At 42.7% G+C, this 13,106-nt stretch overlaps 1 protein-coding gene across 6 annotated transcripts in view; it reads left to right on the top strand.

Annotated features, from left to right (window-relative positions):
* Nucleotides 1-13,106, top strand: part of ppfia4 (PTPRF interacting protein alpha 4) — a 45,373-nt gene that overhangs the window by 28,382 nt on the left and 3,885 nt on the right. For 3 of the 6 annotated variants that reach the window (XM_026350014.1, XM_026350012.1, XM_026350018.1), the window contains 23 exons: nt 1,815-1,916; nt 2,059-2,223; nt 2,603-2,677; nt 3,266-3,337; nt 4,676-4,897; nt 5,547-5,681; nt 6,059-6,193; nt 6,337-6,420; nt 7,214-7,345; nt 7,498-7,560; nt 7,903-7,994; nt 8,080-8,209; nt 8,628-8,824; nt 9,366-9,594; nt 9,678-9,713; nt 9,795-9,916; nt 10,129-10,241; nt 10,323-10,404; nt 10,487-10,568; nt 10,737-10,937; nt 11,539-11,601; nt 11,927-11,953; nt 12,912-13,087. In XM_026350014.1, the coding sequence (XP_026205799.1) occupies nt 1,815-1,916; nt 2,059-2,223; nt 2,603-2,677; nt 3,266-3,337; nt 4,676-4,897; nt 5,547-5,681; nt 6,059-6,193; nt 6,337-6,420; nt 7,214-7,345; nt 7,498-7,560; nt 7,903-7,994; nt 8,080-8,209; nt 8,628-8,824; nt 9,366-9,594; nt 9,678-9,713; nt 9,795-9,916; nt 10,129-10,241; nt 10,323-10,404; nt 10,487-10,568; nt 10,737-10,937; nt 11,539-11,601; nt 11,927-11,953; nt 12,912-13,087 (2,735 nt within the window). The remainder of the gene's footprint in view (nt 1-1,814; nt 1,917-2,058; nt 2,224-2,602; nt 2,678-3,265; nt 3,338-4,675; nt 4,898-5,546; nt 5,682-6,058; nt 6,194-6,336; nt 6,421-7,213; nt 7,346-7,497; nt 7,561-7,902; nt 7,995-8,079; nt 8,210-8,627; nt 8,825-9,365; nt 9,595-9,677; nt 9,714-9,794; nt 9,917-10,128; nt 10,242-10,322; nt 10,405-10,486; nt 10,569-10,736; nt 10,938-11,538; nt 11,602-11,926; nt 11,954-12,911; nt 13,088-13,106) is intronic. The other 3 variants (XM_026350016.1, XM_026350015.1, XM_026350017.1) reach the window with 3 other exon arrangements.

Raw genomic sequence — 13,106 nt, 5'->3', positions numbered from 1 at the left:
TGTAAATTATTATATTATAAAACAGGTACACTTCTATTTCTTATTGGCTGAGGATGCTCCTTACAACTCAGCTGTTAGATGATAATTGTTCAGGTTTACTAAACCAGTACAGTTTAAATGTGGAACATCATCTCTGGGCGTAGTGTTTGGATTAGCAGTGTTAAATCTAAGACCAGAAGCACAACTTGAATTGTTTGTGAATTCATATTTGAGGAAACAAAGAGCATAAACCTCTGTGTTCTAGTTTGGCCTAAAGCCAAGCTCACAGGAAATGCCAACAAAGCATCAGAAGATGTTCAAACAGCATGCACACAAGCACATACTCAAACATAACCATGCACACACACACACACACACACACGTACACAACAAACAGCCACACAATTTCTGCTCATGAAATCAACTTCCAGTAGATACTGTGTGAACCGCCGGCTTATCCTCTGTCGTATACTGTTACTACACCACTGTTAGCTTCTCTTTTTGTGTAAACTTAATCAGTGGCAGCGAGAATAACAACTAGATGGGATCCTGGGAAACATCCTCTGACATGAGAATTGACTGCTTAGATAACAACAGGAAAGATACTGATGTATTAGTTGTACAAAGGCAGAGTCTTGACATTTCCGCCCTGTTCTAACGCTGATCTGAGGCTGCGAAGGCCTTATAATCCCCTACCAGAGCAGGTGAAGCTTATCATTTTCACCAAAGACATCTGACATTGTCAGGATTAGGGAAACTTTGTACAGAATTGGCTAATGGTGATAAATTCCCCGGCTAGGTTGCATTGCATCCAGTTGACATATATCAGATTTTCAGTCAAGCATACAGGATGTTGTCAGTCACAGAAAAGACTATCATCATAGTAACATTTTTAAATGTTCTATTATTGGTTTGTGGCAAACCATTTTAGGATCACTTGTTTTTGCCAACGAGTACTTCATAATGTCTTCACAGTGACTGTGATTTGAAAGGACTCATTCAACCTCAAATGAAAAATTGCACAGGTGAAATTCCATTAAATTTTATATACCGTAAAAACCAAACACGGCGGAAGAGCAGTGCAGTTCCATCACCGCGTTCTTCCAAACCATTAAAGTTAATAGAGCCATTGCTTTTACAGCTCCAAAAGAGCATAAAATATCCACCAATATATGGTTCTTTGTGGGGCGGTGAAAAGATAGTGCTACTGTCATGAATGGTGTGGGAGAGGCAGTGAAACTACATGAGGCAATGCACACTCAGCAGAACACGTAGAGGAGAGGTAGAGTTGTGTTTTTCTTTTAGTTAAAAATAAGCCCAACTACAGTTTTTGTTCAGTTTAGTTTAGACCAGACGACACAAAAGAAAACATCCAGTGTGCACTGTGGAAGTTTAGCATCTGACATGTGGGCAGATAATGAAACAATATAATATAATAAAACAAATGGACCAAAAGAAGTATTGAGACAAGAGTTGCATCTGTACTCTCTACAGTGATACCACAAAGTTAGTGAATGTGGAGCAGCTTTAATGGATTGTACATCTTCTGTCACCAGCAAGAAATGTAGTATAAGTAAGTATAAGTATAAACTTAAATAAGTAACAGCTCTCTGTTTAATATTAATAGTCACTGTCTCATCATCAGGAGGTTCATTTACTGGATGTGTTTGACTGTGAGACAGAGAAAAAGATGTTTTGATGATGATCAACCGCACTCACGTGTGGTAAATAGAGAGACTGGAGACTCAGATTTGCAAAAGATTTGCAAAAGTTTTCATTCTGTTTATCCGTGATGATACTAACCTATGTGTGGTTGTCATATGTGTGCTGTGTAGGAGTTCGCCACTCTGACGAAGGAGCTGAACATATGCCGGGAGCAGCTGCTGGAGAAAGAGGAGGAAATATCTGAGCTGAAAGCTGAAAGGAACAACACTAGGGTATGTGTGTATGTGTGTGTGTACGCTCCATTTGAGTGTATACATGCACAGATGTGTGCGGTGATGTTGATGAAAACAAATAATGTTTCTAAGCTTGAAATTAGTATTCTCTTTGTTGGTCGGGTGTGCGCCTGTGCTGTAGCTGCTGTTGGAGCACCTGGAGTGTCTGGTGTCTCGTCACGAACGCAGTCTGAGGATGACAGTGGTGAAGAGACAGGCACCCCCACCATCTGGAGTCTCCAGCGAGGTGGAGGTCCTCAAAGCTCTGAAGTCGCTGTTTGAACACCACAAGGCTCTGGATGAAAAGGTGGACAAACACACGCACATGTACACGAATACAGTACGGGCTGTGGTTGGTGCTCACGAACAGATGCACGGGGAAAGAATTTGCTTATTCATGATTTTTTTAACACAATTTGTCCTCTCCCTCATTAACGAATTCTCATCCATGTGGTTTTGGCATTCATTTCTCATTGTCAAGCTATTAATAACTTCAGCACTTATGGAGTTTCAGAGTAAAAGCTGTTTATAAATGAGAACATATTATATCTGTAAGGCTTTTAATGTGAAACAGATGGAGGAAGTCTTGAGTTTGTATTAAGAGAAAACACCATAGATTAATGTAAATGGTACCAGTTTACGAACTGGACTTTCTGGATGACGTGTGTTCTTTGTGTGTGTGTCAGGTACGTGAGAGGCTTCGGGTAGCTCTGGAGAGGGTGGCCACCCTGGAGGGACAGCTATCCGCCACCACACAAGAAGTGAGCTGTGTGAATGTGTCTATGACATTATGTGTAGGAGACTAATTGTGGTTAGCGGTCTCCAGTGTAATCCGTTGTGCACTATGCTGCAAGTGTCACGTTGGGTGAGAGGCTCTGTCTTCCTGGTCTCACAAATCATATCAAATCTAACTTTATTTCTAACCTGTATAACAAAACGGCAGCTTTACGAACGACATCCTCTATTCTTAGACCTTCAAATATAAGGAAAAAGTCCCCTTTGCCTAAAAAAATCCAATGTACTCATCTTTTAAAAACAGTAATTCATGAAATAATTCTAAAGATAAAACTATGCTAAATATTCAGAGCAGGCTCATTGAAAGCAGAACTCCAGTGGGTTATGTAAGACTTCAAGTCAAAGCGTGTTAAGTTTTAAGAGGAGCAGACCCTTCCTCTTCTATTCTGAGAGTAATTCTTATTTGTAGTTATGTAAAATATGGTAGCTCCTTCTGTCTAAGGCATGAGCCAGGCTTCCCTTTGGGGACTCTAGTTCTTGGATTCACTGTGGGAAATGAAACAGTAGTAAATGTTTGAGTTTGCTCATTGTTCTTTTTCTAATTTACCTTGCAGCTGAACATGGTGAGACAAAGGAAGGATGGTGACTCAATGGAGCGAACAGACGGATCCAAACCTACATGGAAGGTCTTCCTAGCTGTGTTTGTGCTTTATTTTATGTCTAGATATAGTATGTGTCTGTCTGGCTGTTGGTCATCTTCCTTTTGTCTTTCTCCTACACATAACACGTATACTCCCACAACACTAAATGGAGCTAAATGTAGCATATCCCTTCCTTTGCCTTTCTCATTATTCTGATAACATTAGGAGCTCTTGCTCTGTGTTTGAGCCCCATCCTTCACGGTTTGAGGCCAGCCCTTAAAACAAGCACACATTACATAACACTGACTGACTGGGTCCATCCACAGGGAGCAACAAACCTCCCCATGATCAAACAGCACAGATTGTTTTTCTCTTGATGGAAATGTCTTTGCTAAGATCCACTTGCTTTTGTTTAGTTTAGTTTTTTTTTTTACTTTGGAGAGAGCAAACATTGTCAATACGTTTTATTTCTAGAAATAATTAAACCTGATAAATCAATAACTTACCATTAAGAAATGATGAGAGCAGGGATATGACTGTATCAAAGGGTGGCCACAGGCAGCAAGGCAGATAAGATGAGAGGATTGGCCAGAGTCCGAGCATTAGGAGGAAGACTGTAGTGTGAACAGTGCAAACATAGACTTTGTCAGGACATTTATCCGTGACACCTGCTGTCGACACTCACTGCCCCTAGATGTTGTAACCAACACCCTTTAGAGGATAATTATGTTCAAAACACCATGAAATTATAATGACCACATGCACGGCTTCAGCTGGAACCCTGACCGAGACAATCTTAGGGCAGTGTTGTACACGATGATTGCTCCAGATTGTCAGTCAGAGGGGGCACAATATTGCTTTTTTCAAATTCTCTGGGAGCAAATTTAATGCCTTTCTATGACTAAACTGGAGTTGCAATGCATAATTGCACAAATCACCAGGTGTGTTTTATTGCACAGCTCCGTATCATTTGGCTCTGTTTCCCGCAATGTTTGTGTGTATGTTTATGTTCCTGTAAGGTATTCACGAACAGGCAAAAGGAGGAGGAGGTCCTACTAACTTTGGATGCCCACTGTGTTGCCTGTCTGAATATGTGTCCCCGAAGGTTTGTTTAATTAAGGCCCTGGAATTAACTGCACTTTGAGTTGTGAAGAGAAGAGAAACAACATCAAAACAACATGGCAGCCTAACCTCACACAACCCACCCCGATATGCATAATACCAAACTTTTTTTTATCTAGGTCATCGGACTTTATCAGTTCTACAACAACTTCCAATACCCTTCACCCATGCACATCTGTGTGTAATGTGTTATATATGTTTACCCAGTCCATTTTATGTAAAAGCACCTTGTATCTACTCATTTGTCTCTTGACTTTACAGAGACTACCCAATGGCTCCATAGATGCTCATGATGAAGGCAGCCGGGTGTCTGAGCTTCAGGAGCTGCTGGATCGGACCAATAAGGAGTTAGCGCAGAGCCGCGAGCACTCTGCCACTCTCAACGGCCGCGTGGCTGAGCTTGAAGCGGAGCTCGCAAACGCACACCGAGAACTGAGCCGCAGCGAGGAGCTGTCAATCAAACAACAGAGGGAACAGAGAGAGGTGAGACCAAAGTGTGCGTGCTCTTCATCTGGGAGCATTTTAACTAAAAAGCTAATGAAACCTAAGATTCTGCTTTTTATATTACACATATAAATACATTGCTAAGTCACTGCTACAAAAATAGTTCACATTTCTGCAGAAAAACTGTACATGATAGCAGATGGCTAAGACTTGCTGAATATGCACAATATAGTGTTGCGTCTAGCACAGACACACTAAGCCATTTTCCTGAAACTCAGTAAGTCAGCTTTTGTAAACTTTAAAACTACAACATGCAACTTAAGAAGCATTTGCATGTAACTTAAAATCAATCCACGCTGCTCTACCTAACCCACCCTCTCTCCCTGCTCCATCATGTTCCAAAACACTCCAGCCCAGTGCTTCAGGTAGCTGTGGTTATGAAATTACAATAAATGTACTAAATATACAATAGATTGCTATTTGACGGTGTGTTGCCATATTACGATAAGTGGGAGAGAATATATCCAGTGAAAGAATATTCAAAAACAGATATGAAATCCTAAAATGGGAGAATTTGACGAGACCAGTAGAGATTAGGTACAGTGGTTACAGCTTTCAGCCTCGGAAGCCATGTTGCTGTCAGTTTTCCTCTTACTGGTTTCCTTTTTCTGTATTTCTTCACCCACAGAGAGAGGATCTGGAGGAGAGGATAACAACGTTAGAGAAACGCTACCTGGCTGCCCAGCGGGAAACCACACACATCCACGACCTCAACGACAAACTGGAGAATGAACTGGCCACCAAGGACTCCCTGCACCGACAGGTAACGTTCACAACGAATCTATGGACATAAAAGATAAGGGGACAGATGAGTTATGAATTCAGGCTGGTGTGTTGTCTCTTGAAATCTTCTAAACATTTAATGCTTCTACTATGTCATCCACAACTAACCTGAGATAGAAATCAAATTTGAGTGACAGTGTGTATTTACGTATATTGAGCATTTTAGTAAACATTTGCTGATTCAGTTGAGTGAATGAGCAATAGAAACATCTCATTTAAGGTTCATATGTAGTTCAGGGCGATTCGGAGCTCAGCTCCACAAGGGGAATAACAGCAACTAATCTTCCGTACCATGGATCATGTCCTTGCTACTCGCTGTCTATGTGTGCATGTGTTTTGTGTGTTTGGGTATGTCAGAGCGAGGAGAAGGTGCGTCAGCTCCAGGAGATGCTGGAGATGGCAGAGCAGAGACTGGCTCAGACCATGAGGAAGGCTGAGACACTGCCAGAGGTGGAAGCTGAACTGGCACAGAGAGTGGCAGCACTCTCCAAGGTAACACAGATGCACACCACTGTAGAAACTGTTGCAAAGGATACTGATATATATAAAAATAAATAGAAACAGTAAAAAGTGAAATCAGTTACCAGAGGCTTATAGTAGCTGTTGGACTTATATGTAAGTGTCTCCCCCTGCAGGCCGAGGAGCGTCATGGCAACGTGGAGGAGCGGCTCAGACAGCTGGAGTCACAACTGGAGGAGAAGAACCAAGAGCTAGGCCGGGTGTGTGTATGTTAATGTGTGTCAGTGTGTGTGTGTGTGTGTGTGTGTGTGTGTGTGTGCACGCAACTACCCTGCAGGGTCTCTCTGACCTCTCGCTCTGATGTGTGTACGTGTGTGTGTGTGTGCATGTGTGTGTGAGTGAGTGAGCTGATGCTTCACATTAGTTGAACGCCTTGACTCTTGGCTCGGTGCTCCCTCATGCATACACCTCTTACATACACGATCACACGCGACAGACGCACACAGGAAGAGCTCTCTGTTTTCCCGGTGCATTGTTGCATGAATTTAAGCCAAATCCACATATCTTGCTGCAACACATCCCCCCCCCCGCCCCCTCCCCACCCAAAATACTGATTGGCTGCTATCTTTAGACTCTGAATAATTCACGCAAGGCTAATTTCTGTCTCTCCCTCGCTCTCTGTGATTTTATGACTATATTTAGTTGAAGGAGCTCTCCAAGGATGCAGATGTGTGTGTCTTTGTTAATTAACTTTAATGAAATTATTGTGCAATACAAGCACAGCGCTTCCCATTTAAGAGAAGGCGCTTTAAACCCTTTTCATCATCCCGCAAATGACTGTAATTAAATCATTCTGGCTGTAAGATCCATTGTTGGCCAGGAAGACCTATATCTGGCAGCTGGTGATCTTACACTAAATACACACTTCATCTCTTAATCCATGCAGAGATGCTTGATTAGCTCCAAAAACACACCCAAACGCAGCCTGTGTCAAACACTGAATTTCGTGATGTCATTCCTGCTGTCTCGGTTCTCTTTCTCTCTGCTCATCAGGCTCGTCAAAGGGAGAAAATGAATGAGGAGCATAACAAGCGTTTATCTGACACTGTGGACCGTCTGCTCACAGAGTCCAATGAAAGGCTGCAGCTCCATTTGAAAGAACGTATGGCTGCCTTGGAAGACAAGGCAAGACCTCGACTCACACATTCATCCAAACAGTGGTGGCTTACAATACTGTTGTCAATTTTTTTTAAAGAGCAAATACAAAAGCAGCATAAAGCATGTTTTACTTGGACTGCAGATTTGTTTTCACGCGGTTTCATGATTTTTCTCTCCAGAACTCCCTTATTCAGGACCTTGAGAACTGCCAGAAACAGCTTGAAGAATTTCATCACACCAGGGTTAGAAAGAGTTTAATCATTGTGTAGCCAGTGAAAAATGCTTTCTATTTTCTGCCACTTTTACTTTTACTCTTCTACTAGTCTGAGAGAAATATTGTACTCTACTGTATTAATTTGACAGAAGCACATTAGTTCAAACAATCATGAGTTTACACAGTAAAGTATTAAAAGCTGTTTAAATTAGCCCCACTTTAAAAAAGTATAGTATAATGTCAAACCCAGCACTAACAGAAGACATTGTTTTACAGTGTCACAGTATTACAGAACAGGTATTGGTATTATACTAATGGTATCTACTTACATTTCTGAATGGACCACTGATAACACCTAACTCCTCTACAGGAACGCCTGATTGGAGAGATTGAGAAGTTGAGAAATGAAATTGACCATTTGAAACGCCGCAGTGGGGCATTTGGAGATGGAACACACCCTCGGTACATGGAGACACTCTCTCACACTCACCCTCTAACATACTGTTTTATACATGACAAATGATAAACTATATGTATTTAATCCCAGGTCTCACCTGGGCAGCTCCAGTGACCTTCGCTTCTCTGTGGTGGAGGGCCAAGATGGCCACTACAGCACAACTGTGATCAGGCGGGCACAGAAAGGCAGACTGTCGGCGTTACGAGACGACCCAAACAAGGTGCCAATAATGTCTTTATCAGGCCAAAACAGCACCACAGCTCCTCACATACACGTAAACTAGTCAGGATGGCCGATTTACAGATCGCAAGATCGTGAGTCAGCTGTTCTTCTAACCACATACAGCTCCTTACCTGCGCTTTATGCAAGTTCATGTCTGCTGTGTGTCAGTGCTTGGCTGATATGCAATGATCTTCATTCCTAACTTACCATTCTTTACTAACCTCTCTGTCTTTCTGTCTGCTGCCATGGACATGCTGTCTGATGTAAGTTCCCTTGTTCATCCATTTCTTCTCATAAGTGGTCACATACTTCCACAAGTGTCACTGTATTTCTACATGTGTGCACTTAATTGTCTATAGAACATATTCTATATGTATGTTTGTTTATTTTAAAACGTGTGTATTTGTTGTGTTCAGGTGTGTGCGGTATTTGAACAGGACTACCCATCTCTACGTGGGAGTGTCAGCCACCTTCTGGGCAGCGACATAGAGGCAGAATCTGACCTGGAGGACGACGTTAGCTCTGCCCTGCTCTCCCCGAGTGGCCAATCGGATGCTCAGACTCTCGCTCTCATGCTGCAGGAGCAGCTCGACGCTATCAATGAAGAGATTAGGTGACAAATCGCAGGCACATTAGATTACAGCACATGACATGACAAGTATTAAAAGATAGTATTAACAATAATTACAAGAATAGGGACATTTTGAATTACTATAGCAAACAACAGTGCTGCAGCTTCTTGTTACTGTAATGCGTGAAGGCCTGTGGCCAGGCAGGATGCACTAGAACTGATAGTCGCATTAGATAGAGAGGTGATAACATGTAGTATGCACCTGAAGAGAAAATGCAAAATAGCTGTTGATAATGCTGCATTAGTGCCAGACTACCTTAAAATAATACTTTTCTTTCTGGTACAAACAGTATTTTTGTATATGATTAAAGGTTAAACTTTTTTATAATCACATTTTAAGTTTTTCCCTTTTGTTTAAATTTAGAGATTCAGACTTGAGTCATACTTGAACAATAAAGAATTCAAAGCTAATATGAGGATCATTGCTACTGATACAAATGACTAGAGTTATTACTGCACAGGGTGTGGCGTGTTAATTAGGGTATAACGATTACTAAACTATGTTGTGTGCATGTTGTCACAGGATGATCCAGGTGGAGAGAGAGTCAACAGACCTGCGCTCTGACGAGATAGAGTCTCGTGTGAACAGCGGCAGCATGGACGGACTCAATGTGACACTTCGACCCCGGGCACTGCCCACCTCTGCTACTGCACAGTCACTGGCATCATCCACGTCTCCGCCCACCAGCGGCCACTCCACACCCAAACACCATTCACGCAACACCAGCCATCATCTAGGCATTATGACTCTGGTTAGAGAGCCTCACATTATTGTTTGCACATAAAGAAAAATGTTTGGATTCCTGTATAACGTGTCCTGTTGTGTTTCTTGTAGCCAAGCGACCTGAGGAAACATCGCAGGAGAGTAGCAGTAAGTTTGCAAACACAAGTAACACTGCACAGCTTTTTCGACTGACTGTGGCTCCTGCGACTGAGTTTGTGCCTCTTCTAGTCCCCAGTGGAAGTGGACAAAGCTACTATCAAGTGTGAGACGTCGCCCCCCTCCTCACCCCGCAGTTTACGACTAGAAACCAATTTCGCCCAATTCACAGGCAGTCTAGAGGATGGTCGAGGGTAAAACTACACACACACACACACACACACACACACACACACACACAGATTCCCACGCACTAACTCTACAGGTTCATTTTGGAAGCTGTCGCCATGACAGGTTACATTGTGTTCTGTGACTCAGTAAATAGCACATAGGGTTGTGCATAAAGGGTTACATCAACTCAGTTATGAATGTCTGCAGGACACTCATTTGGTTTATTTGGTTTCAGCAAGCAGAAGAAAGGTATCAAATCATCTATCGGTCGATTGTTTGGGAAGAAGGAGAAGGGTCGAATGGACCAGTCGGTGGGCCGGGATGGACAGACTCTACCAGCCCTATCAGGTACACAACAGATCGGATATTTTAGTCCCACACTGACACAGATTGTCTTTCATTTACAGAGAAGTTTTTTCTGTATTTCAGACTTTGAGATGGGCATTGGAGACACTATGACTCTGGGAAAACTTGGCACTCAGGCTGAGAGGGACCGCAGGATGAAGAAAAAGTAAATGCATTCTTTCTGTTTCTGACTTGCTTTGTCTTTGGTAGTTCCTTTATCATTTGAATTTCTTCTATTTCCACTTTAGACATGAGCTTCTAGAAGATGCTAGGAAAAGGGGTTTGCCATTTGCCCAGTGGGATGGCCCTACTGTCGTCTCCTGGCTCGAGGTACTCCACAAATGTGCCTTTATGTCAGGCTGCTTCAATATCTAATACAAACAAGAACACATTCATATCGAATACCAGGCTGACCCAACCTTCACTCCCTTCCCTGTTTATCTGACCATTTATGGTGACAATGATGGTGACGTTGAATATCTTGATGACTGTCACCAGCTGTGGGTGGGTATGCCGGCTTGGTATGTGGCAGCCTGTCGTGCCAATGTGAAGAGTGGAGCCATCATGTCAGCTCTGTCAGACACTGAGATCCAGAGGGAGATTGGCATCAGCAACCCTTTGCACCGACTCAAACTGCGGCTGGCCATCCAGGAGATGGTCTCCCTCACCAGCCCTTCTGCTCCACTCACCTCCAGAACGGTAAAAGAAACGCACGCCAAATACACCTTTATGACATACATACTGCCGTCTTCATGCACTTACATGTGCCTTTACAAACAGCATATTAATAAATGAATACATAACCGTACAGAAAACATAACTACACCCAAAAACCTCTTTCACTAATAGTCACTACTAGGCGTATCCTTCACTCTTCACCCTGGGGTGATGACTCCATTCTCTCTTCTTCATTTTTGTTTAGTCTTTTTTTTTTAGTTTCTGTATTCAACTCAGTAGATTTTTTTTTCCTGCCATAAATTGCATGGGGTGCTAAACAACACACAAATTTAGCTACAAACTACTTGCCTGAAACACACTCCCTCCCTTGGCATCACTCAACACGTTTGTCTTTGTGTGCATGTTTGTCTGCGTCCGTGTGTGTGTGTGTGTGTGTGTGTGTGTGTGTGTGTGTGTGTGTGTGTGTGTGTGTGTGTGTGTGTGTGTGTGTGTGTGTGTGTGCGCGCGCTTGGGGGTCGGTACATGTGAAAATATACACACGAGTGCATTCTTTGGTGTGTTTTGTGTGTGTTGGCGTGCTTTTGTCTGTGTGTGTCTGGGTGTGTTTTCGTCCTCTGAGCAGTCCTCCGGAAATGTGTGGGTGACTCATGAAGAGATGGAGAACCTGGCTTCCTCCACTAAAGCGGTCAGTACCATATGGGTGCCCCCCCCCCCCAACCACCAAACACTCTCACACTTGCACCGTCCCCACCGTGACACACATATGTCCTCTCCCGGAAGACCCCTTTAAATACCCACTGCATCACATACTGACGCATTTTTGTGCCCATGCTGGGTATGTGGGTGTCTGATGTAACTAATGTAACCTGTGGTAATGTGATCTGAGAAGAGCTTTGTGTATGTTTTTGAATACATATATGTGTGTGTGTGTGTGTGTGTGTTTGTGTGTGTGCAGGGTCAGCCCCTGTCTCTCTAACCTTTCATATTGTCTCTACCATGCTGTCACTCAGGAGAATGAGGAAGGCAGCTGGGCACAGGTGAGGTTGCTAATCTGCTAACATCTGTTTGGGCACACGGAAACTGTGCCCATGCTCTTCATGAACACATGCATGTGATGCGTGTATTTCAAAAAGGGCATCCTAATCACCTTCAGTAATTTATCCTGATCTCAAATGAAGATAAAAGATGAGACTTTGCTTTAAAAGAGTGCTAAAGTCCATATCCAGACTGTTGAATTGTTAAAAGGTGCATTGGGCCACCTGTGATGGTATGAGGGTGCGATGATGGGTGAGTGTCTGATCTTTACTGGTCTGCCTGCACTCCAGATCTGTCTCCTAATGAAAACATGGTGCATGAAGAGGACAATTAGAGGAGAAACAGGGACTACAGACTGTTGAGAAGCTGAAATCTTGTTACCAGCAAGAATGGGCAAATATTCCACAAAACGTTCAATTAAAAAGTGCAATTAAAAAGAAAGGTGATGTAACTCAGTGGTAAATGTGTTTCTGTCCAAGGTTTTAATTTTATAGATTTTAGAAAAAAATCCCAATCTTCCTGGATGCATTTTGTCTCAGGTTGTTGACGACAAACTAAATGTTCTATATTTTATCAGACATATACATGATTAGACTGCATCATTATAAACATCTGGCTTCCTAAGCTTTACTGCATCTTTGAGGGTTTAATTTTCTGTTTAAACAGAGACAAATTAACTAAATGAATTATTTAGAAACCCCAGTAGGCATTTTGACTCGTGACACTAAGAAAAACACAGGCGCAACTCAAAATAAAAATGTGATGTTATGACAGTGAGCCACCATGCACTATGTTAATGTTCTTAGTAACTGATGCTGATGCAACAAGATTTAAATAGATTTAAATGCGTGTATTGCTCAGTATATTCATCAAGGAACCAGAGCGCAGTGTGTATTCATATGTGCGTGTAGATGTGTGTACAGTACATCATGCTGACATTATCTATTCCTGTCCCTGTAGACTCTTGCTTACGGAGACATGAATCATGAGTGGATAGGGAATGAATGGCTGCCCAGCCTTGGTCTTCCTCAGTACCGCTCCTACTTCATGGAGTGTCTGGTGGACGCGCGCATGCTTGACCACCTCACCAAAAAGGACCTGAGGAGCCACCTCAAGATGGTGGACAGCTTCCATAGGTATGTGGCTTTGGCAATT

This window comes from Anabas testudineus, chromosome 5, assembly GCF_900324465.2.
Source record: "Anabas testudineus chromosome 5, fAnaTes1.2, whole genome shotgun sequence".
In the NCBI taxonomy this organism is placed as follows: Eukaryota; Metazoa; Chordata; class Actinopteri; order Anabantiformes; family Anabantidae; genus Anabas; species Anabas testudineus.
This window is presented reverse-complemented; position numbering and strand designations above follow the sequence as displayed.